General features: G+C 45.4%; 1 protein-coding gene across 1 annotated transcript in view; it reads left to right on the forward strand.

The window, feature by feature from the left end:
• Nucleotides 1-10,713: 10,713 nt before the first annotated feature.
• The window catches only part of LOC137324643 (5'-nucleotidase-like), a 78,223-nt gene continuing 62,511 nt past the window's right edge, over nt 10,714-26,425 (forward strand). The window contains exon 1 of the mRNA XM_067989186.1: nt 10,714-11,216. Coding sequence (XP_067845287.1) covers nt 10,890-11,216 — 327 coding nt within the window. The 5' untranslated portion in view covers nt 10,714-10,889. The remainder of the gene's footprint in view (nt 11,217-26,425) is intronic.

The raw sequence follows: 26,425 nt of genomic DNA on the forward strand, positions 1-26,425 counted from the left end.
CACACAGGCAGGGTGGGGCAGTGTAACTGAGGAGTCAGGCATGTAATCTTTAAATCGGCTCCAGATTGACTCCAGCCCAGTGCAAAATTGGTCCATTAGATTGCCTGGGAACTTTTAAAACTTTATACTGTGTCTTTTCAGTGTGAGGACAAACCAGGTGCTCTTGGCCCACGGTCTCATCCCAGTGCCAGCCAGACTGTCTGCATGGCAAGTAGCAGATACCCATTTCGCGTATAACTGCAGTATAAACTCCATCACTTTGGATCTTATCAGCCCTTTCACAGTCTACTGTCACAAACTGATGTTAATTTTGCAAATTTAAAATTCAAACCTTCAGGGTTGAAATGCAGTCGTTAAAGTACAGGAACTGACAGTCATTTGGTTATTAACCACTGGGAAGGGGAAGAGACAGCAATGGAGATGGGTAAGCACCAGAATGCAAAGCAGCTCAGAAAACGGTCTATTCCTACAGCGTGCCACTTGACTCATTGTGAGAAAGGAATTCTGCAGAGGCCCAGGTTTGGGGTTTGCCAGCCCTGGCTTGATCCCTCCCTCTCCCCCCGCTGCTGTAATGGCAGTGTCCACTTCTTCTTGAACGGGGCTGTTAAATTAGTGCAGTTCAGCACATTGCGGGGGTGATGGTTGGTTAATTAGACATTGTAGCATTTAAGTTACAGAGGCTATCAAATTTTGGGTACAGGGAATACAAGGCACCCAGAGTAAGGGGCGATGGTGGGGGGGGGGGGGGAGGGGGGAGGAAACTATTACTCCAGTTTGTTTTTTATCTTCTCTATTTAGATCTAAATTTCAGCAATCACTGTAGCAGCAGTAGTTCCAGTGCTGCTGTGTACTGAAGTTGGAGCTCAGGTTAGAGTTTTTAAAATTGACTTCTGCTTCCCCTCTCGTGACAGACCCTCACGGTGGTATTGTAACTAGTTAGCTGTGCATTATAAGTTTAAATGTGTAAGTTTATTAACTCTATTTCAAGGATTAAATCATTAAGTCGTGCTTGAGTTTGATTAAACCTTTAGGATTAAGCGATTACTATTGGAGGGTGGGGGGTGTACAGCTGAGGCTGTGATGTGCGGTACCTGTGCGGTGTGGGAGTCCTGGATACCTCAGCATTCACACCCTTCCCCCCCCAACACCCCCCCCCCCCCCCCGCCTCCCCGATCACTGCAGCACACTCCACCCCACAATTTCCAAATTTACAGATGACACAAAACTTGGAAGGGTAGTGAACAGTGAGGAGGATAGTGATAGAGTTCAAGAGGATATAGACAGGCTGGTGGCATGGACGGACACGTGGCAGATGAAATTTAATGCAGAAAAATGCAAAGTGATACATTTCGGTAGGAAGAACGAGGGGAGGCAATATAAACTAGAGGGCACAATTCTAAAAGGGGTACAGGAACAGAGAGATCTGGGGGTATATATGCACAAATCATTGAAGGTGGCAGGGCAGGTTGAGAAAGTGGTTAAAAAAGCATACGGGATCCTGGGCTTTATAAATAGAGGCATAGAGTACAAAAATATGGAAGTCACGATCAACCTTTATAAAACACTGGTTCGGCCACAACTGGAGTATTGTGTCCAGTTCTGGGCACCGCACTTTGGGAAAGATGTGAAGACCTTGGAGAGGATGCAGAAGAGATTTACTAGAATGATTCTGGGAATGAGGGACTTTAGTTACGTGGATAGACTGGTGAAGCTGGGGTTGTTCTCCTTGGAGCAGAGACGGTTGCAAGGAGATTTGATAGAGGTGTACAAAATCATGAAGGATCCAGAAAGAGTAGAGTGCGTAAACATAGGGATGGAACCTGCATCTGTGTTTTACGTGTGCGATGTCTGATCTCCCACTGGTGGAAGGGAAACTTAACTGGACCAGCCACATAAATACCGTGGCTACAAGAGCAGGTCAGAGGCTGGGTATTCTGTGGTGAGTGACTCACCTCCTGACTCCACAAAGCCTTTCCACCATCTACAAGGCACAAGTCAGGAGTGTGATGGAATACTCTCCACTTGCCTGGATGAGTGCAGCTCCAACAACACTCAAGAAGCTCGACACCATCCAGGAGAAAGCAACCCGCTTGATTGGCACCCCATCCACCACCCTAAACATTCACTCCCTTCACCACCGGCGCACCGTGGCTGTAGTGTGTACCATCCACAGGATGCACTGCAGCAACTCATCAAGGCTTCTTCGACAGCACCTCCCAAACCCACGACCATTCCGGTCCTTGCATGTGGAATCAATGCAATCCGCACTTTCCACCAGCAGGGGGAGCCCAATCTCTTAAAGGGAGGATGTTTCTTAGAAATCGTTTAAAGGTAGCTGGTACTTGTTATTTGCTGGAAATAACAGTGTACTGTCTGCACGGAGTCTGAACGGAAATCAGACATCGCACACGTAAAACACAGATGCAGGTTCCATCCCTATGTTTACGCACTGATGAGTTATGGTAAAACATGGAATAAAGATTACGCACTACTAAATCCCACATCCTCCAATCTGCATGCCAGACCTCACCAATCTGCCGATGTGAGTTGGTACCAGGCCTGTGAGAGTTCATGCACCAAGGTTCTCTGCTGATGCACTAGAGACCTTGGTGCAAGAGGTGGACAGAAGGAGGGACATCCTATATCCGCAGGGAGGGGCAAGAGGCCCTCCATATATATATCCAAAAGGCAGTAGGAGGCAGCGGGGGATGAAGTCAATGCCAGGTGCACAGCATCATGAACATGGATGCAGTGCAGGAAGAAGTTCAATGCTTTGACATGAGTGGTCAAGGTGAGTGAGGTCAACTGTCAAGTGGCGTCTCCTACCAACTGCACCACACACGACACCCCCATCACCCACATACCAACAAACTCTTTCCATCAGTACTCAACTCTTCCAGCCAGATGCTTCCTCTCACCCTTACACATTACCACTGTTTCAAGCCACCCACCCACAACTCACAGGACACACACTGGCAGCTATTCAACCATGACAGGCACATCACCCAGACACATGTCCTGCTTTCTTGCTGGAGAAGGTGGCGCATAGCAGGAGGCAGCAAGTGGCAGTGGCATTTAGCCCCTCAAGCCTGTTCCACCATTCAATGAGATCATGGTGGACCTGTGACCTAACTCCATATACCCGCCTTAGTCCCATGTCCCTTAATACCCTTGGTTCACAGAAATCTATCAATCTCAGATCTAACTTTCACAACTGAGCTAGCATCAACTGCCGTCTACAGAAGAGTGTTCCAAACGTCTCTCACCCTTTGTGTGTAGAAGCATTTCCGAAACTCACTCCTGCACATCCTGGCTCTAAATGTTAGGCTATGTCCCCTCGTCCTAGTATTCAAGTATAGGAGACCTCCAAAAACGGTTACAAATGTCTCAGCAGCCAGAAACAATAATCCAGTCACTAACCTGTAAATCCTGCATGGACCCTTTAAATAGTGCTAGTGGGGGTGCTCCAGGCACTCTAAGACACGTTCAGATGTTTGGGGTTTGAGTTGAGCATTAAGTCCCAAAATGATGTCTATCACTTTAAATCAGCGTTGCACACCGATTGAAGCCATTTTCTCCCTACTTTACATGATTCCAGCGTTCATTATCTGCGCATGTGCTAACTCCTATACCAAAATGGCGTCCAGCACACGTCATGCTGGAAATGTACGTTTGCATCCAAGACTCCATCTTGGATGTCAGAGAGGCCATGTAGTACCAAAACATGGCTCAATTTATCGCCCATAGTCTCAGGATATGGTGTCGGACATTTAAGACTGAGATCAAGAGGAATTTCTTCACTCAGAGGGTTGTGACTATTTGGAATTCTCTACCCTGAGGGCTGTGGATGCTGAGTCATTGAATATATTCAAGACTGAGATCGATAGATTTTTGGACAGTAAGGGAATCATGAGATATGGGGATTGGGCGGGAAATTGGAGTTGAGGTCGAAGATCAGCTGTGATCTTATTGAATGGCGGAGTAGGCTCGAGGGGCCTTATGGCCTACTCCTGTTCCTATTTCTTATGTTTCTTATGATAATATGTTACAGCACATAAGGAGGCTATTCGGCCCATCGTGCCTGTGGTAGAATTTCACCCCCTTTACCTAAAGGTGGGGCCCATAATCAATGTTTGTGTGGGCCGTCATCAGGGCACATCTCTGGTGACAGCACAGGTCTACAGACAGAACCCTCAGGGTTGCCAACCCTCCTGGATTATCCTGAAGTCTCCAGGAATTAAAGATTAATCTCCCTGCTGTTAATAACCTGGAATACTGAACTCTGAATCAGATTTATCCTGTTAGCAGCTTCTGGTTAGGTTCATACATTCCTGGAGACTCTATAATCCGGCCGCTGTTTGAAATGTTAAGGCAACGCACGCTTGCCACCTCTCAAAGATCTTATCGGTGCTACGGCTTACGGAATTATAGTAAGGTAAGTGAAGTCTCTCTTTACAATGGCAACCAATTGTAACTCTGGCTCACGATAAAGCCTCCAGGAATACGTCCAACCAGAGTTGGCAACCCCAAGACCTCTCCTTCGGCTCAATGAGGCTTCCAGTGTTCAGTTAAAACTACTTGGTGCAGTAAAACAGAAAGACAGGCAGAAGCTGGCGCCTCTCCAGGTGGGGTCGTGAGGTCATTAGAGAATGAGGATCAGAATTTCCAACTTACACTTTAATGTTCAGAGAGAAATGTGCATGGTTTTAGTGGAAAAAGACTTGCATTTATAAAGAGACTTTCATGACTTCAGGATGTCCCAAAGCTCTTTACAGCCAATGAAATACTTTTGAAGTGTAGTTATTGCTGTAATGTAGGAAATGTGACAGTCAATATGCGCACAGCAAGGTCCCACAAACAGCAATGAGAGAATGACCAGATAATCTGATTTTTAGTGACGTTGCTTTAGAGTTGAATGTTGGCCAGGACACCGGGGAGAACTCCCCTGTTCTTCTTCAAAATAGAGCCGGGGATCTTTTACACCCACCTGATGGCAGACGGGGTCTCGGTTTAACATCTCATCTGAAAGATGGCACCTCCGACAGTGAAGCACTCCCTCAGAACTACACTGGAGTGTCAGCCTGGATTTTGTACTCAAGTCTTTCAGTGGGACTTTAACCCACAACCTTCTGAGTCAGAGCTACCAACTGAGCCGGGGCTGGACTATTAATACGAACATACTAAATTGATGGGCAGGAAAGGCCCAGCTGGTCTGTCAAGTCTGCCCTGCACCATGATGGCCAGACGGCTAAATACTTCGTCACTCCCCCGACCTCCCCCCCTCACACCCAATCCCCGCAGCCATGTAATCTGGAAGAGGCAAAAAACAGAAAAAGCCCAGGGCCAATGAGGGAAAAATTCCTCTCCGATCCCCTCAGGCGATTGAAACCAGTTTGGGTGGTCACATGGACCATGTGTTGTCGATAAAGACGCTTACCTTCTATAGCCAGCAATGCATTCCAGAGGCTCACAATTATCTGGAAAAAGAAAAACCGCCTAACATCCAGCCTATTCCTTATCTTCCATAGTTTAAACTTGTGTCCTCTGGTCCTCCCCAACCTGTTAAACTGGAATAATCTATCAATAGGGACGCTATTCACCCTTTTGATCATTTTATAGACCTCTATCAGGTCACCTCTAAGTCTACGCTGCTCTAAAGTAAATAGATCAAGGTCCTTGAGCCGATCTGAGAAGCTGAGGTTCTTTAAGCTAAGAATCATGTTTGTAGCTCCCCTCTGGACCTTTTCCAAAGGCTACTATATCACCCACCACGTGGGGAGACCAAAACCGGGCACAGTACTCTAGATGTGGTCTGACCAGCGACCTGTATAGTGACAAAATGCTGTCCTTTGATTTATACTGAATGGTTATATTAATATAACCCAATACCTAGGAACATAGGAACAGGAGTAGGCCATTCAGCCCCTCCTGCCTGCTCCGCCATTTGATAAGATCATGGCTGATCTGTGATCTAACTCCATATACCTGCCTTTGGCCCATATCCCTTAATACCTTTGGTTGCCAAAAAGCTATCTATCTCAGATTTAAATTTAGCAATTGAGCTCGTATCAATTGCCGTTTGCGGAAGAGAGTTCCAAACTTCTACAACCCTTTGTGTGTAGAAATGTCTTCTAATCTCGCTCCTGAAAGGTCTGGCTCTAATTTTTAGACTGTGCCTCCTACTCCTAAAATCCCCAACCAGCGGAAATAGTTTCTCTCGATCCACCCTATCTGTTCCCCTTAATATCTTACAAACTTCGATCAGATCACCCCTTAACCTTCGAAATTCTAGAGAATACAATCCTAATTTGTGTAATCGCTCCTCGTAACTTAACCCTTGAAGACCGGGTATCATTCTAGTAAACCTACGCTGCACTCCCTCCAAGGCCAATATGTCCTTCCGAAGGTGCGGTGCCCAGAACTGCTCACCGGACTCCAGGTGCGATCTAACCAGGGTTTTGTATAGCTGCAGCATAACTTCTGCCCCCTTGTACTCCAGTCCTCTAGATATAAAGGCCAACATTTCATTTGCCTTCTTGATTATTTTCTGCACCTGTTCATGACACTTCAAGGATCTATGTACCTGAACCCCTAAGTCCCTTTGGACATCCACTGTTTTTAACTTTTTACCATTTAGAAAGTACCCTGTTCTATCCTTTTTTGATCCAAAGTGGATGACCTCACATTTGTCTACATTGAATTCCATTTGCCACAGTTTTGCCCATTCACCTAATCTATCAATATCGCTTTGTAATTTTATGTTTGCATCTACACTGCTTACAATGCCACCAATCTTTGTGTCATCGGCAAACTTAGATATGAGACTTTCTATGCCTTCATCTAAGTCGTTAATAAATATTGTGAATAATTGAGGCCCCAAGACAGATCCCTGCGGGACTCCACTAGTCACATCCTGCCAATGTGAATACTTACCCATTATCCATACTCTCTGTCGCCTTTCGCTCAGCCAACTTCCTAACCAAGTCCGTACTTTTCACTCAATTCCATGGGCTTCTATCTTAACTAACAATGTCTTATGTGGGACTTTATCAAATGCCTTCTGGAAGTCCATATAAATAACATCCATTGACATTCCCCTGTCCACTACTTTAGTCACCTCTTCAAAAAATTCAATCAGGTTTGTCAGGCACGACCTACCTTTCACAAATCGATGCTGGCTCTCTCTGATTAACTGAAAATTCTCGAGGTGTTCAGTCACCCAATCCTTAATTATAGACTCCAGCATTTTCCCCACAACAAATGTTAGGCTAACTGGTCTATAATTCCCTGGTTTCCCTCTCTCTCCTTTCTTAAAAAGCGGAGTGACATGTGCAATTTTCCAATCTAGAGGGACAGTTCCTGAATCTAGAGAACTTTGAAAGATTATAGTTAGGGCATCTGCAATGTGCTCACCTACTTCCTTTAAAACCCTGGGATGGAAACCATCTGGTCCTGGGGATTTGTCACTCTTTAGTGCTATTATTTTCTTCATTACTGTTGCTTTACATATGTTAATTTTATCGAGTCCCTGTCCCCGATTCAATATAAATTTTCTTGGGATTTCCAGCATGCTATCCTCTTTTTCGACTGTAAATACTGACGCAAAGTAATTGTTCAACATGTCCACCATTTCCCCATTGTCAATGACAATATCCCCACTTTTAGTTTTTAAGGGGCCAACACTGCTCCTGACCACCCTTTTTTTCCTAACATAACTATAAAAGTTCTTCGTATTGGTTTTGATATCCCTTGCGAGTTTCTTTTCATACTCTCTTTTTGTAGCCCTTACTATCTGTTTTGTGACCCTTTGTTGATCTTTGTATTTTTCCCATTCGCCAGAATCTGTGCCATTTTTTGCCTTTTTGTATGCTCTTTCCTTATGTCTTATACTGTCCCTTACCTCTTTAGTTGTCCATGGCTGTTTTTTTTTGGCAAGTAGAGTTCTTGCCCCTCAAGGGTATAAACCGATTTTGTATCACGTTAAATGTTTCTTTAAACATTTCCCACTGATCATCAGTCGTTTTACCCATTAACAGATTTGCCCAGTTTACTGTGGACAGTCTCTGTCTCATCCCATTGAAGTCGGCCTTGCCCAAGTCTAGAATCTTTGCAGCTGATTCACTTTTTTCCCTTTCAAACATTACATTGAACTCGATCATGTTATGATCACTTTTGGATAGATGTTCATGCACAGTTACGCCGTTAACTAAATCTGGTTCATTACTCATTACTAAATCTAATATGGCTTGCCCCCTTGTTGCCTCTAGGACATACTGCTGCAGAAAACTATCCCAGACACACTCAAGAAATTCACTACCTTTCTGACAGTTGCTAGTCTGCTTTTCCCAATCTATGTGAAGGTTAAAGTCCCCCATTAAGACCACTATGCCTTTCTTACACGCTTGTCTAATCTCTGCATTTATACAATCTAGCACTTCAGAGCTGCTGCCAGGGCTCCTATATACAACTCCCACTATAGTCTTTGATCCTTTCCTATTTCTCAATTCAACCCATAAGGTCTCTATTGGCTGCTTATCTCTCATTATATCCCCCTTTATCATTGAAGTGATTTCATCTCTAATCATTAAGGCTACTCCTCCCCCTCTTCCATTTTCCCTTTCTCTCCTGTAGACCTTATAACCTGGTATAATTAGTTCCCAATCCTGACCATCCTGCAGCCAAGTCTCAGTAATAGCTATCATGTCATACCCTCCAATTTGAATATGAACCTGTAGTTCATTAAATTTATTCCTTATACTCCGTGCATTTGTATATAGAACTCTTAGTTGGGCCACACACCCTAGCCTGACCTTCAGCTTTGATGCTGGGTTAATCGCCTTACGCCTTCTAGTTTTCATTTTATCTGTCGTACCTAAAGTACACTTTCTTTCCGCTGCTCTACGCTTTTCCCTTTCACTTGTTCTTGAACAACTGTTTGTACCATTTGTATTGTAGATTTCCCCTGGGTCTTCCCCTCTCTTGCTGTTCTCAACTTTATTCCCTTCTGACTCCCCGCTCAGGTTCCTATCCCCCTGCCACTCTAGTTTAAACCTTCCCCAACAGCACTAGCAAACACCCCCGCGAGGACATTGGTCCCTGTCCTGCTCGGGTGTAACCCGTCCCGCTTGTACAGGTCCCACCTTCCCCAGAACCGGTCCCAATGTCCCAGGAATCTAAATCCCTCCCTCCTACACCATCCCTGCAGCCACGCATTCATCCTGTCTATTCTCCTGTTCCTATACTCACTAGCACGTGGCACCGGTAGTAATCCTGAGATCACTACCTTTGAAGTCCTGCTTTTTAATTTATCTCCTAACTCCTTAAATTCACCTTGCAGGACCTCATCCCTTTTTTCACCTATGTCGTTGGTACCAATATGGACCACGACTACTGGCTGTTCACCCTCCCCCTCCAGAATGCCCTGCAGCCGCTCCGTGACATCCTTGACCCTAGCACCAGGGAGGCAACGTACCATCCTGGAGTCATGTTTGCGGCCGCAGAAACGCCTATCTGTTCCCCTTACAATTGAATCCCCTATCACTATAGCCCTGCCACTCTTCTTCCTCCCCTCCTGTGCAGCAGAGCCACCCGTGGTGCCCCGAACTTGGCTCTTGCTGCTTTCCCCTGATAAGCCATCTCCCCCAACAGTATCCAAAGCAGAATATCTGTTTGAGAGGGAGATGGCCCCAGGGGACTCCTGCTCTACCTGCCTCGTCCTTTTACTCTGCCTGGCGGTCACCCATTTCCTTTCTGCCTGCGTAATCTTTACCTGCGGTGTGACCACCTCACTGAACGTGCTATCCACGATAGTCTCAGCATCGCAGATGCTCCACAGTGAATCCACCCGCAGCTCCAGCTCCGAAATACGGTTAGCCATTAGCTGCAGCTGGACACACTTCCTGCACACATGTTCGCCAGGGACACTGGTAGTGTCCATGACTTCCCACGTAGTGCAGGAGGAGCATATCACGGCTGCGAGCTGTGCTGCCATGACTTGCCTGAGACTCTCAGACTCTCCTCCCGCTCTAGGTCTCTCCTTTTATACTGTGCTCACCTCTCGGACTCTCCAGCCTCACCTGTGATGTCGCACAGTAGTTTTCTCTTGTTGCAGGTCTGCTGCTGCTTTTATTCCCCAATCTCAGTCTTCTGCTGCTCAGGTCCACTGCCGCTCTGGGGAAAAAGTTTGGAAAAGCAAGGCAAAGCAGCAACACCTTCCCCCAACTCCCACACTTACCAAACTCTCAGCAGTTCACACTGTGTTGTCCGCACACCGTGCAGTTCGCACTGACAGGCCCCTGTATTTCTACAGTTTGTGACTCAGATGAGTCAAGCCTGCCCCACCTTCAGGTACCAGTTTAATCTAGCTGACCAATTAACTTACTACAGCAGCTCTCTCTGCTGAAGCCTGACAGAAACTTAAAAATTTAAACTTTAAAATTGAACTTAAACAGTTGAGAGCAATATACACTAGATTTTAAAGAGATTAACCCTTAAACTCCCACACTTCCCAAACTCTTAGCAGTTCACTGTGTTGTCCGCACACCTTGTTAGCTTTAGCTACAATTTCTCTGCATTGGTCTTGAACCAGTGGCTTGTGAAAAGTTCCAGCAATATTTTAGTGGGGAAAAAATGTAGAGATTGGAATAGGTACATGCAGTACAAAATTTTAGCTTTTTAATGTCAAAAATTGTTCTCAAACTCCTGCAGGTGATCTGCATCTCCCAGGGGCCATCAATGTGCTCAGTGTTTTACATTAGGAAGTACAGCCTAACTGGACTGCACGCTCCACCCACCCTGTGTGTGAGGGAGAGTCCAAGGCTCAAGTTCCTTTAAAGCTGGAGGAGCCGCGGGTCTGAAGCAGCCGCTCGCCGGTCTGATGCTCGCTCGCCATGGGCTGCGCTCCCACACTGTTCTCGTGTGTCTCCCTGCTCAGCGCCCTCTGTATCGGGACCACTGTCTCCTTGGACCTCACCATCCTCCACACTAACGACGTACACGCCAGGGTGGAGGAGACCAGCATCGACTCGGGCAAGTGCGGGTCGGACTGTTACGCCGGAGTGGCCAGGAGGTGGACTAAAATCCGCCAGATCAGAGCGAAGGAGAGGAACGTGTTGCTGTTGGACGCCGGGGATCAGTACCAGGGAACCATCTGGTTCAATTACTACAAGGGGGCTGAGGCTGCCCACTTCATGCACAAGCTGGGCTACGATGCAATGGTAAGAAGGCACCACTGTGCTGAAATTGCCTGTTTTTGAACCTGTGTAAGAGTAAGTGTATGTTCCCCCTGCAAATCCACTCTATTAAAGAAGGACTGTCTATTCTGATCAAGTGTTAGGCAAGCTTTCTTTCTAGTTTGAAAGAAAGAACTTGCATTTATATAGTGCCTTTCACGACCTCAGGAACGCCCCAAAGCGCCTTACAGCCAATGTGATAATGACCAGATAATCTGCTTTAATGACATTGGTTGAGGGATAAACGTTGACCAGGACACCAGGAAAATTCCTCTGCTCTTCTTCAGTTCGTGCCATGGGATCTTTTACGTACACCTAAGAGGGCAGATGGAGGCCTCGGTTTAACGTCTCATCCAAAAGACAGCACTTCTGACACTGCAGCATTCCCTCAGTACTGCATTGGTGTGTCAGTCCAGATTTTATGCTTAAGTCTCTGGAGTGGGACTTGACTCCATGATTTTCTGACTCTGAGGCGAGAGTGCTACTCGCTGAGTCATGGCTGGCATCGGTCACAACAATGTATGAGTGTGGCATTGACTGGCATCATCACACCCTTTGCCCAAGTGTTAAAATAATGGGCATCTCTTGTGCTTTTTTCTCAAAGTTTGACAAATATCCCCCCTCCCCCTCCCTTTAAAATGCACTGGGTGCGAAGTGGTTCGCTTTTTATTGCAAACAGGCGTAAAGAAGGATGAGAAAAGAGCCATCAGACCCATCGAGCTGGCCCCATCCAGTCGCAGTGTAACCACGGACACCATTGACCCGTCCCCTTAACCACACAATCAGAGGCACAAAAAAAACTCAGGTAAACTCTGCAAAATTCCCATCCAGCTCCCTAAGGCAAATAAGCTGAACTCAGGAGATTACAGTAACTCACAACTCCTAATGACAGCTAACAACCAACCTACTCAATACAGTCTACCACTGAAAGTCATTGCTGAAAAAAATTGAATTATCCGATAATTTAATCAGGGCAAAGTGGGAATTTTGTGCTAAAATAAAATTGAACTGTCGGATAGTTTGAATGAAGTGATGATTTAGGAAGAGTAAGTTGTAATTGGAAATGTTTTCTTCATTCGGGAACCCTTTTGGTAGTCTGTTCCAGGGAGCGATGACTCTCTGTGAACGTAAATACTTCCTGGCCTCCAGCCTAACTCTTTGCCTGTGTATTTTATATTCATGCCCACTAGTCCTATCATCTTTATCCAACTCAAATAACCTATCCTCTACAGAGCCTCCATATCCTTCATCACGTATTGTTGTTCTGCAGGTGAAGGATTAGATAATTCTACCAGGGGGAGAGAAGTTCCTTCTTAGCACAGGAGAGGCATTAAATGAGTTTACTTATTCCTCCTCTTTTGTATGAACACCACAGTTAGCTTGGCTCAGTCAGTAGCAGCCTTGCCTCTGAGTCAGGAGATTGTGTGTTGAAGCCCCACTTGAGCACATAAGAGCCAATTTTATGACTGTGTGCTCCCAGCCTGGAGCCTTCCCGCTGGGAGCATGCATCAGGATATTGCGGAGGTGTAACCTTTGACTTGTCATCTGTCATAGGGCTGATTGAACAAAATCTCTGTGAGCATGATTCTGTAAAGTCCCCCCTTATAATCTTCGGTGTGTTACCAAGGGAATGTTGCATTGGCAGAGATATTCAAGGGATATGGGAATCGGGCGGGAAAGTGGAGTTGAAGTCAAAGATCAGCCATGATCTGATTGAATGGCGGAGCAGGCTCGAGGAGCCGTATGGCCTACTCCTGCTCCTATTTCTTATGTTCTTATGTTCTGTCTTTCCAACCAGATGTTAAACCTGGGCTCCGTCTGCCTGTTCTGGAAATTTAAAAGACGACACCTCTGATAGTGCAGCACTCCCTCAGTACTGCATTGGAGTGTCAGCCAAGTCTCAGTTATGTGCTCAAGTCTGTGGAGTGGGAATTAAACCCACAACCTTCTGATGCAAAAGCAAGAGTGTTCCCACTGAACCACGGCTAACACCTAATGAGCTGAACTCCACAGTACGTTGGCAACCGTCGCAGTGCAGTTTGCACGCCTTCAATGCTCTTTTGATTTGACTGCCTCTGCTAACAGTTGTGGGGAACCCAATGGAGCTTGTAAAGCAAACCTTTTTCCCCATTACAAATACACAATCACAGCCTGTGGCTAAAGGACTGTTTATGGGAGCACACTCTGCTGCCCGCTTGATCAGCTGCTCCAAGATTCCCCATCGTCTACTTACGCCATAGACCAGAAAATCCTTTAGAAACTATGAATCGGCCTCTGCCCAGCCACATGTGGGTAGGAGTGGAAAACTTTACATGCAAAGAACGTGCAGTTCAGTTGTGCCCGTGAGATGGGGAGGGGTGCGATGTTTTTAAATGCTGAGTACATAACTGATATATGCAAAGTTGTTCTAAGTTTGCATAAGCGTGGAAACCATTCCTGAAATTAATTTGAGCATGTTCTACAAGAGGAATAATGGGAGTGTTTTTTTCCCATTTTAGCAATATCTTGGTGCAGTTATAAGGAAAATATATATAAACACAGTGGAGAATAGCCACCAAAAGCTATTGCATGCATCCTGACATTCGACATTGCGGCTCACTATTCAGCCTGACACATCACTGGTTACACCCCTACCTCTTGTTAGGGAGTATATTGCGGAGTAGCATGAAGCTAAGGATGGGATAAATTGTATGGTTTAAATCTCCCAGTAAGGGCTTCCCATGACAGGACAGCGTGTGGGGAATTCAGGCACAGATGACGCCTGGTTTATGTCAATGTCATATTCGTAATTTTACAAAGTCAAGATTTGCCAAACATTCGTACACAGTGTCTAACAAATTGATTAATGCACTAATAGAAAATATTGGAGCAGTAATGAGAAATAGAGCAGCCCCCAACATATTTGTTCAAAATGTAAATGGAGGGACAGTATTTTGAGGCAGGCTGTTTATTTAACCTCCCCTTTCCCACATATACAGCCATGTGTTTGGCACTGGTTAGCTGACATTAGATTTTAATTTAACAAAGCATCAGTCCCATCAGTACCTAATTCAGTAAAGCTGTAAGGCAGGATTCACCTAAGGGCTGCCTCACAACTTCCAAGCAAGCTCAACTGTAAGGTGTGAGCCTGGGCTCAGTGGAAGCACTCTCACCTTTGATGTTAGAAGGTTGTAGGTTCAAGACCCACTACAGAAACTTGAGTACATAATCTGGGCTGACACTTCGGTATGGTACTGAGGGAGTGCTGCAGTGTCGAAGGTGCAGTCTTTTGGATGAAACATTAAACCCAGGCCCCGTCTGCCTTCTCCAGTGGACGTAAAAGATCTCATGGCACTATTTCGAATAAGAGTGGGGGAGTTCTCCCGGGTGTCCTGGCCAATATTTAACCCTCAACCAACATCACTAAAACAGATCACATTGCTGTTTGTGGGACTTTGCTGTGCGCAAATTGGCTACTGCACTCAATCAAAAGCAAAATACTGGGGATGCTGGAAATACTCAGCAAGTCAGGCGGCATCTGTGGAGAAAGAAACAGAGTTAATGTTTCAGGTCAATAACCCTTCGTCAGAACTGGAAGAAGTTGAAGATTAAACAGTTTTAAAGCAAGTACAGAATCAGGGGAAGGGGGTTGAGAGGAGGAAAGAGCAAAAGGGAAGGACTGTGATAGGGTGGAGGACAGGAGTGATTAAAGGACAAAAGGGATGATGGTGCAAGGCAAGGAGGGTGGTAATGGGACAGGTAAAGAAACAATAGATGGGTCTAGAGGAGCTGTAAATGGCAACAGCAGAACCATTACCAGCACCTGCTGTCCGAAAAAATGGGAGCAGTGGTTATGATGTGAAGTTATTGAAATCAATGTTGAGTCCAGAAGATTGTAAAGTGCCTAATCGAAAGATGAGGTGCTGTTCCTTGAGCTTGAGTTAAGCTTCATTAGAACAGTGTAGGTGACCGAGGACAGAGAGGTTAGAGTGCTAGTGGGACGGAGAATTGAAATGGCAAGTGACCAGAAGGTTAGAGTCAGGCTTGTGGACTGAGCGGGGGTGTTCAGCAGAGCGATCACCCGATCTGCGTTTGATCTCCCCAATGTAGAGGAGACCACATTGTGAGCAGTGAATACAGTATACTAAATTGAAAGAAGTACAAGCAAATTGTTATTTCACCTGGAAGGAGTGTTTGGGGCCCTGGACAGTGGGAAGGGAGGAGATGAAAGGGCAGGTGTTGCATCTCCTGCACTCGCACGGGAAGGTGCCGTGGGGAGGAGAGCGGGTGTTGGGGGTAATGGAAGAGTGGACCAGGGTGTCGCAGAGGGAGCGGTCCCTTTGGAGTCAAAGGAGAAGTTGTTTAATGTAAGAACATTTCAGCCAGGCTTCCTACATTACAACAGTGATTACACTTCAAAAGTACTTCAATGAATGGGCAGAGCCTAGGGACATCCTGAGGTGCTATATAAATGCAAGCTCTTTTCTTCCATTTACATGGCTTGGCTCCTGCCTTGTTGGAATACTAGCCATTGCTTCCCAAGGGATAATTGTCCAGCTGGTTGGACACCCAGGTGCGTAGAGCAGGAATTTCAATGGGGGAGGGAAGGGCAGAACTCCTGTCCTCCAAATTTTCAAATTGAGGTCAGCTAGATTTTAAAAGTGCCAACGGATCCCCTGAGCAACTTTGTAAACCAGGTGTGACACCGCACTGGATTTAAGCTCCATGTGGTGTCAAACCAAAGCAGTGTGAGACAACCTTCCCTCCTCCCATTCCCCAGAAGTCTCAGGGTGGACCCAGACTTCAGATTTGCACTTTAAGTTTAGCTTTTGTACGTACTGGAATTGCTTCACACTGGTACTAAACCCACAGTGTAAATGCACCTTTCAGCATAGAATCATAGAATGGTTACAGCACAGAAGGAGACCATTCGGCCCATCGAGCCCGTGCCGGCTCTTTGTAAGAGCAATCCAGTTAATCCCATTCCCCCGCTCTTTCCCCGTAGCCCTGCAAATTTTTTCCCTTCAAGTATTTATCCAATTCTCTTTTGGATAAATAAGCAAATAACGTTCCCAGTATTCCTCGAGGTGTGATGGGATGGGGTAGAAGTTTTAATTCTTTTTGATGCCTTTACATATTTCTTTACAAATACATCGAGTTGCATCAAAACTACATCACAGAAACAGGCTATTCGGCCCAACTGGTCTATGCCAGTGTTTACGTTCCGCACGAGCCTTCTCCCTCCCTACTTCATCTAACCCCATCAGGATACCCTTCTATTACATTTCTCTCTTTAATGTCTCACCCTCCCCCCTCATTTTTTATATTCTTTGTCATTATCGTTTCTGTTGTCTTTTTCCCCTTTGCTGGGTTTCTTTTTATCCAGGTTTTCTGTTCATTGAGTGAGTGTCCATTTGTTCACAGGGTACTTTCCTGCCCGTGGAGCTGTCCATATTTCTCACACTTGGAGGAGTAGGATGTTTGATGTGCCAGTGATCTGGCGGTGTAGTTGGGTGGGGAAGGGGGGCATCTTCACCTGGAATTTCCGGGGGGGGTGTGGGGGGGATCGTTCTCCTGATTTTCACTATAATTTCGGCGGAAGATTGGTGGAACCTCAAGAGAAACGACTAAAACAGCCGTCTGTTCAGGGGTTGTACCCGTCTACCAAAGTTACAGAGGGGGTTCAGGAGGATTAGCTGAAATTCTCCCTGTTGGTGATTTTATGGCCTTGTTTGAGAGTCCCATTGGGATCGTCCCCTCTTTACAACACAGGGCAGATGTTATACCCCTATCTTTCTTCTACTGTCGACCTGCCCTCTCCTTCCATTGTGAGGAGTGCTGGGGGCATGTGATTTCTGTTAATGGGGATTCATTGTGTGGACCTCCCAAAGGCCTTTGCCCTACCTCATGCATTTTCTTGACTTTTCTTCCACTCCAACATATACCGACTATATATGAAATGATTCTATTTTCTATATAAAAGCCTTGAGTTTAGTGTGTACCCGTCACACCTCAAAGTGTCACACTCGAGTCAGGTGGGCTGTTATGAAATGGTGAGGAATCACAATTCAATGGTGCCACATACCAAAACCGTAGCACATGGAGGAACATTGTACAAGCTCGTTAAGTGTCCGTACGTGAACTTCGCCAATCGGAATTTATAATCCAAAGTGTTAACCGACCACGTCAGCTCCAGAGCTCGAGATTCTTCTTTTTGCTGTTTATAACACACACTGGTTATTGCATTGGTGTTAAATTCCCACATAATCTACTGAACTAAGTTATTAATTTTTTCTTCATTCGTTCATGGGATGTGGGCGTCGCTGGCAAGGCCAGCATTTATTGCCCATCCCTAATTGCCCTTGAACCGCTACAGTCCGTGTGGTGACGGTTCTCCCACAGTGCTGTTAGGTACGCAGTTCCAGGATTTTGAGCCAGCGATGATGAAGGAACGGCGATAATATTCCAAGTCGGGATGGTGTGTGACTTGGAGGGTTAGGGTTGTTCCCATGTGCCTGCTGCCCTTGCCCTTCTAGGTGGTAGAGGTCGCGGGTTTGGGAGGTGCTGTCGAAGAAGCCTTGGTGAGTTGCTGCAGTGCATCCTGTGGATGGTACACACTGCAGCCACAGTGTGCCAGTGGTGAAGGGAGTGAATGTTTAGGTTGGCGGATGAGGTGCCAATCAAGCGGGCTGCTTTGCCATGGGTGGTATCTTGCTTCTTGAGTATTGTTGGAGCTGCACTCATCCAGGCAAGTGGAGAGTATTCCATCACACTCCTGACTTGTTCCTTGTAGATGGTGGAAAGGCTTTGGGGAGTCAGGAGATGAGTCACTCGCCGCAGAATACCCAGCCTCTGACCTGCTCTTGTAGCCACAGTATTTATGTGCCTGGTCCAGTTAAGTTTCCTGTCAATGGTGACCAGAAACTTAATGTTGATGGTGGGGGATTTGGCAATGGTAACACCGTTGAATGTCAAGGGGAGATGGTTAGATTCTCCCTTGTTGGAGATGATCATTGCCTGGCATTTATCTGGCGCAAATGTTACTTGCCACGTATCAGCCCAAGCCTGGATGTTGTCCAGGTCTTGCTGCATGCAGGCACCAACTGCTTCATTATCTGAGGCATTGCGAATGGAACTTAACACTGTGCAATCGTCAGCGAACATCCCCATTTCTGACTTTATGATGGAGGGAAGGTCATTGATGAAGCAGCTGAAGATGGTTGGGCCTAGGACACTGCCCTGAGGAACTCCTGCAGCAATGTCCTGGGGCTGAGGTGATTGGCCTCCAACAACCACTACCATCTTCCACCGCACAGTCCTTCTGGAGACGAAGTCCTGTCTTCACACTGAGGACACAATCCAGCGTGTTGTGTGGCACTACCACCATGCTAAATGGGATAGATTCAAAACAGATTTAGCAGCTCAAAACTGGGCATCCATGAGGCGCTGTGGGCCATCAGCAGCAGAAGATTTGTATTCCAGCACAATCTGTAACCTCATAGCCTGGCATATTCCTCACTCTATCATTACCAACAAGCCAGGGGATCAACCCTGGTTCAATGAGGAGTGTAGAAGAGCATGCCAAGAGCAGCACCATGTGTATCTAAAATGAAGTGCCAACCTGGTGAAGCTACAACACATGCATGCTAAACAGCGGAAGCAACATGCTATAGATAGAGCTAAGCGATTCCACAACCAACGGATTAGATCAAAGCTCTGCAGTCCTGCTACATCCAGTCGTGAATGGTGGTGGACAATTAAACAACTAACGGGAGGAGGAGGCTCTGTAAATACCCCCATCCTCAATGAGTCCTGCACGTGAGTGCAAAAGACGAGGCTGAAGCATTTGCAATTATCTGCAGCCAGAAGTGCCGAGTAGATGATCCATCTCGGCCTCCTCCTGATATCCCCACCATCACAGAAGCCAGTCTTCAGCCAATTCAATTCAGTCCACGTGATATCAAGAAATGGCTGAGTGCACTGGATACAGCAAAGGCTATGGGCCCCGACAACATCCCGGCTGTAGTGCTGAAGACTTGTGCTCCAGAACTAGCTGCGCCTCTAGCCAAGCTGTTCCGGTACAGCTGCAACACTGGCATCTACCCGACAATGTGGAAAATTGCCCAGCTATGTCCTGTCCACAAAAAGCAGGACAAATCCAATCCAGTCAATTACTGCCCCATCAGTCCACTCTCAATCATCAGCAAAGTGATGGATGGTGTCGTCGACAGTGCTATCAAGCGGCACTTACTCACCAATCGCCTGCTCGCCGATGTTCAGTTTGGGTTCTGCCAGGACCACTCAGCTCCAGACCTCATTACAGCCTTGGTCCAAACATGGACAAAAGAGCTGAATTCCAGAGGTGAGGTGAGAGTGACTGCCCTTGACATCAAGACAGCATTTGACCGAGTGTGGCACCAAGGAGCCCTAGTAAAATTGATGTCAATGGAAATCAGGGTGAAAACTCTCCAGTGGCTGGTGTTATACCTGGCATCTGCGAGAGGTAGATTGGTGAGGACGAGGTCCAGTAGGCTTTTCCCTCATGTTGGTTAGCTCACCATCTGCCGCAGGCCCAGTCTGGCAGCTATGTCCTTCAGGACTCGGCCAGCTCGGTCAGTAGTGGTGCTACCGAGCCATTCTTGTTGATGGACATTGAAGTCTCCCACCCAGACTACATTCTGTGCCCTTGCTACCCTCACTGCTTCCTCCAAGTCGTGCTCAATATGGAGGAGGACTGATTCATCAGCTGAGGGAGTGCGGTAGGTGGTAATCAGCAGGAGGTTTCCTTGCCCGTGTTTGACCTGACGCCATGAGATTTCATGGGGTCCGTAGTCAATGTTGAGGACTCCCAGGACCACTCCCTCCTGACTGTATGTCACTGTACCGCCACCTCTGGTGGGTCTGTCCTGCCGGTGGGACAGGACATATCCAGGGATGGTGATGGAAGTATCTGGGACAATGGCTGAAAGGTATGATTCTGTCAGTATGGCTATGTCAGGCTGTTGCTTGACTAGTCTGTGGGACAGCTCTCCCAATTTTGGCACAAGTCCCCAGATGTTAGTGAGGAGGACTTTGTAGGGTCGACTGGGCTTGGTTTGCCTTTGTTGTGTCCGGTGCCTAGTGGTCCGTCCGGTTTTGTTCTTATTATGACTTTTCTTAGTGAGATTGTACAACTGAGTGGCTTGCTAGGCCATTTCAGAGGGCGATTAAGAATCAATCACATTGCTGTGGGTCTGGAGTCACATGTAGGCCAGACCGGGCAAGGACGGCAGGTTTCCTTCCCTAAAGGATATTAGTGAACCAGATGGGTTTTTATGATAATTCGGTAGTTTTATGGCCAACATTTCTGATACTAGTTTTTTTCTTATTCCAGATTTTATTTAATTAATTGAATCAATCCATTTAGAATCAATGGGTTAGTGACTGTTAAAGCAGTGCATGTGTGAATTTGACATGAATGTGTTAACCAGCACACTCAAAATGGCGTATACAGGAATTTCAATGCCCCTAATGTTGATAAACTGTTCAAGATTATCTGAGCTGAACCTTTAGATTGGCTTACAGCCAGTACCTCTCTCCCATGTATCTATTGCAATGACTATAAACAGGGTAATTGGTCTATTGCATTGCCTCATTCTAAATCAGAAATTAATCACTAATCCATAAGATGCAAAGACCAATTGCCACTGGAGTTTATCCCTGTTCCTATTGGTCCTGGGGAATCACCTGGGCAACCCAAGGAAAGTTCATGAGTATGGCCGAGTGCAGCTGTGGAGCACGCACGGCAATAAAAACTCCACGGGAAAATGATCCAACCATGGCTAACTAGAGAAGTTAAGGATAGTATTAGATTAAAAGAAGAGGCTTACAATATTGCCAAAATGTGTAGTAAGCCAGAGGTTTGGGAGGGTTTTAGAAATCAGCAAAGGATGACCAAGAAATTGATAAAGAGGGAGAAAATTGAATATGAAAGTAAACTAGCAAGGTAGATAAAAACAGATTGTAAGAGCTTCTAAAATTATGTAAAGAGTAAGAGATTAGCGAAAGTCAACATGGGTACCTTAGAGGCAGAGACATGAGAAATTATAATGGGGAATAAGGAAATGGTAGAGACATCAAACAAATATTTTCTATCTGTCTTCACAGTAGAAGACACAAAAAACACACTGGAAATAGCGGGGAACCAAGAGTCTAATGAGGGTGAGGAACTTAAAGTTATTAATATTAGTAAAGAAGAAATGCTGGAGAAATTAAAGGGACTAAAAGCCAACAAATCCCCTTGGCAGGATGGCCTACATCCCAGGGTTTTAAAGGAGGTGGCTTCAGAGATAGTGGATGCATCGGTTTTGACCTTCCAGAATTCCCTGGATTCGAGAACGGTTCCCGTGGATTGGAAGGTAGTAAATGTAGCACCACTATTCAAGAAAGGAGGGAGAGAGAAAACAGGGAACAAGACGCCAGTTAGCCTGACAACAGTTGTCGGGAAAATGCTAGAATCTATTATTAAGGAGGTAGTAATAAGGCCTCTTAGAAAATCATAATATGATTAGGCAGAGTTAACACGGTTTTATGAAAGGGAAATTGTGTTTGACAAATCTATTAGAGTATTTTGAGGATGTAACTAGCAGGGTAGATAAAGGGGAACTAGTGGATGTAGTATATTTGGATTTTCAAAAGACATTTGATAAGGTGCCACACAAGAGGTTATTACACAAGATTAAGGCTCATGGGATTGGGGGTAATAAGTTAGCGTGGATTGAGGATTAGTTAACAGACAGAAAACAGAGAGTAGGAATATTTGGGTCATTTTCAGGTTGGCAGGCTGTAACTAGTTGGGTGCCGCAAGGATCGGTGCTTGGGCCTCAGCTATTTACAATCTATATTAATGACTTAGATGAGGGGACCCAGTGTACTGTATCCAAGTTTGCTGACGATACAAAGCTAGGTGGGAAAGTAAGCTGTGAGGAGGACGCAAAGAGGCTGCAAAGGGATAGAGACAGGTTAACTGAGTGGGTGAGAAGGTGGCAGTCAGAGTATAATGTGGGGAAATATGAGGTTATTCACTTTGGTAGGAAGAACAGAAAAGCAGAATATTTTTTAAAAGGTGACAGACTAATATTGGCAGTCAGAGGGATTTGGGTGTACACCGTTAACTTGCAGGTACAGCAAGTAATTAGAAAGGCAAATGGTATGTTGGCATTTATTGCAAGGGGGTTGGAGTATAAGAGTAAGGAAGTCTTGCTACAATTGTACAGGACTATGGTGAGACCTCACCTGGAGTACTGTGTGCAGTTTTGGCTGGAGCGTGGAGTTCCAAAATGTCACCGGCTGCTTTAAATCAGAGTTGTACACTGATTCGCGTCATAATCTCCCTACTCTACATGCTGCCGGCAGTCCTTAGGTGCATGCACGCAAACCCCTTTACCAAGATGGCGTCCTGCGCACTTTACGTCGGAAGGGTGCGCGTGCATCTTGGACGTCATTTTCGGGACTTAGATGTCCGCATAATGCCTACAAAATGTGTGCTAGATAGTCCAATTTCACCTGCCAGATCTGGAGAAGTCAAATCCAGCCAATAGTGTTTTGTAAATGTGAGGCATTTCTCCTTACAAATAAGCTTGATAAGCAAAGGATTAAAGGAAACCCAATATAAGGCTATAGAATGGGTGGAATGGGTTTGAAAAACGTCTCTGGGTTCATTATGCATTGGTCTTTAACAGTGGAAATGTAGTTTGGAAGACGAGTTCATGGAATGCATTCGAGACAGTTTCCGAGAGTAATACTTCATGGAACCAACTAAGGAACAGGCTATTTTAGCTCTTGTCTCGTGTAATGAGATAGGGTTAATTAGTAATCTTATAGTAAGGGATCCTCTGGGGAAGAGTGATCATAATATAATAGAATTTTACGTTGAGTTCGAGAGTGATGTTCTTATGTCTGCCACTAGAATCTTAAACTTAAATAAAGCGAATTACATAGGTATGAGGGGCGAGTTGGCTAAGGTAGATGGTGAAATTAGATTAAGATGTATGACAGTAGATAAGCAATGGCAAACATTTAAAGAAATATTTCATAATTCTCAACGAATATACATTCCATTGAGAAATAAAAACTCCAGGGGAAAAGTGATCCATCCGTGGCCAACTAAAGAAGTTAAGGATAGTATTTGATTAAGAGAAGAGGTTTATATTGTTGTAAAGAAGAGTAGTAAGCCTAAGCACTGAACTAGTATTCCAGAGGCCTGGACTAATAATCCAGAGTCATGAGTTCAAATCCTACCATGACAGCTGGGGAATTTAAATTCAATTAATTAAATAAAATCTGGAATTAAGATACTAGTATCAGTAATGGTGGCCATGAAATTACCGGATTGTTGTAAAAACCCATCCAGTTCACTAATGTCCTTTAGGGAAGGAAACCTGCTGTCCTTACCCAGTCTGGCCTATATGTGACTTCAGACCCACAGCAATGTGCTTGATTCTTAATTGCCCTCTGTTGAAATAGCCGAGCAAGGTCACTCAGTTGTAAAATCTCGCCAAAAAAATCAGACACGACAAAGGCAAACCAAGCCCAGTTGACCCTGCAAGTCGTCCTCCCTAACATCTGGGGACTTGTGCCAAAATTGGGAGAGTTGTCCCACAGACTAGTCAAGCAACAGCCTGACATAGCCATACTCACAGAATCATACCTTTCAGCCAACGTCCCAGACTCTTCCATCACCATCCCTGGGTATGTTCTGTCCCACCGGCAGGACAGACCGACTACAGATGGTGGTACAGTAATATACAGTCAGGAGGAAGTGGCCCTGGGAGTCCTCAACATTGACTAAGGAACCCATGAAATCTCATGGCATCAGGTCAAACATGGACAAGGAAACCTCCTGCTGATTACCACCTACCATCCACCCTCAGCTGATGAATCAGTCCTCCTCCATGTTGAACACGACTTGTAAGGAATCTTACAACACCAGGTTATTGTCCAACAGTTTTATTTGAAAATCACAAGCTTTCGGGAGGCTTTCTCCTTCGTCAGGTGATGGTGCAGATTATATCCCACGGAGCAATTGGCATCAGAGAACTGGGAAACATGATCTGCAGGAAAGGTTCCACTTTGATGTTGGGAATGTCTGGCCCGGAATTTGCTCCAAAATTAACGGAGAGCTGAACAGCGCTCACCATTATTTATGGGCAAATGGAAGAGCAACTTCCGGGTGAGCGCACATGCGTAGTCAAATGGGGAAATCCGGAAGTTGCTGCGTGGGAAGGAGATCTCACTGTCTGGAATGAATGGACCGGCGCGAAGTTGCTCTTCTGCCCAGCTGGAAACGATCTGCTCCACATAGAAAAAAGTACGCTGGGTTTTTAAGGTCTAAATTAACTTTAACAGTGTGATAAGTATTAATGACTGCCAAACTACCTCTCTGGCACTGAAAAATAACTTTTAAAAATGTGGAGTCTCATTCCTTCCGATTTTAATTGTTGTCGGACAATTAACAAAAAATTGTTTTTAAATTTTTATTTTTTTACCTTTTCTTTCTGTCTCTTTTATTTCTGTCTTTTAATTCAGTGTTTCTTACTCTCTCTTTATTTTGCTTTCTCTAACTGATTTTACATTGAATTGACTATCGTAGCTTGCACTTCCTGCACAGATTGTCAAGGAGGCTTCAATCTGATTGGTTGAGGGGATAGAGTGATCCTTTCCCCGCTCACACAGCTCACAGATTTGTGGGAGAGGAAACTCCACTTTTTGCAGCTCACCATTAGCAGAAAAGCCCGTGGATTGTTTGTGGGTAAGTTTAAATCTAATGAGCGGCAGGCGGCATTCGTTCGCCGCTCAGAGCAAATTCCCGGCCATTAAGAGCTTGCACAACCTTTGAGTTCAAACTTTCCATAAACTTTGAGTTCCTGTCTAGAGAGACTTGTCCATGGTCAAATCTACATGATCCTGTGTCTAACCTTCCTCAGTTTCAGTCGATGGGCTCTAAATCCTCTCGCACGGGGAGATTTTAAGTTGCTCCGCCCAACGGGAACAGGGCGGTAGTGGCCTAAAAATCGCGGTGCTGTACTTACCACCCTGTCCCCGCCTGCCACCATTTTACTGGGGGCCGGCCCAGGCACTCATCTGTTTCAGGCAGGAACCTCATTCAAATATTCTAATCAGGATCCCATGACGTACATTGGACCCTGACACAACTTTTAGGTAATAGTGGACAGTTAATGTGCTGCACGCGCTTTGCCCCGGTGGCATTGAGCAGCCAAGCCAGCGGTCCTTAAAGTGGCCCGCTCGGCAAAAGGTTAAGTTCTTTAATCTTTATTTATATTTGTGGGGCCGGGAGGAGCCACTGGAACAGTGCTCGCAACTTACCGGAGGCCCCGGCCTCAAAATAGCTCGGGCATCTTGGCAGGAACTTTAGGCGGGCAATGTGATTGCACTTCAGTGGAAATGAAAACTGGAAGAGATGTATAACGGGCGGCTGCATTCATATCGTCCATTTTACACTAATGCCCAAAGACAAAATTACCCTCTAGGAGTTATATACTTTGTAATACCAAATGTGTTATTCTACTAAGGTGTCCCTGTGAGGTAACAAGTAAATACAGGTTCAGATCACTCAGAGTTTAATTGTTTAGTCAGGGAAATTTGCAAATTGTAAAGAGCTTGAAAGTTTCAGGTGCAGGTTAGAAGCACCCAATATTAAGTAACTAGCCTTTTTAAAGATTGTTTTGTATTTAAAGTGGCATCTATAGTGTGACATCTGCATGCAATGATGTGTCCTTTTTAATTTATTACTAGTGGACTTGTGACACTACTCACGATAAGTCAGAGGTTGCGCTGGTTTTTTATTTAAAGATAACACCGTTATACTATGTAATGCACAGTGTATTATTCTGATGCTAAAGCACAACTGGGTATCTCTTCAAGGCTAGAAGGCATTCATTTGTATTCTTGAAGTGAATGGTGGGTTCAGTTACAAGTCAGACTCTTTTTGAAGTGTTAAAAAATCTATTTATTATGAAGTAACCAAAGGCTAAAAGATCACTCTTGACTTTAATTGCTTGGTCAGGAATCTGTGGAGATGAAATGTGCTCATCAGTTTGAGATTGCCTTTATTAGAGGATGGGGTTTATTTACGGTTAGATGTTCCATTTATTCCTCAAAATCATAGAAAGAATCATAGAAAGTTTACAGCATGGAAGGAAGCCATTTAGCCCATC

Source organism: Heptranchias perlo, chromosome 8, assembly GCF_035084215.1.
Source record: "Heptranchias perlo isolate sHepPer1 chromosome 8, sHepPer1.hap1, whole genome shotgun sequence".
NCBI lineage: Eukaryota > Metazoa > Chordata > Chondrichthyes > Hexanchiformes > Hexanchidae > Heptranchias > Heptranchias perlo.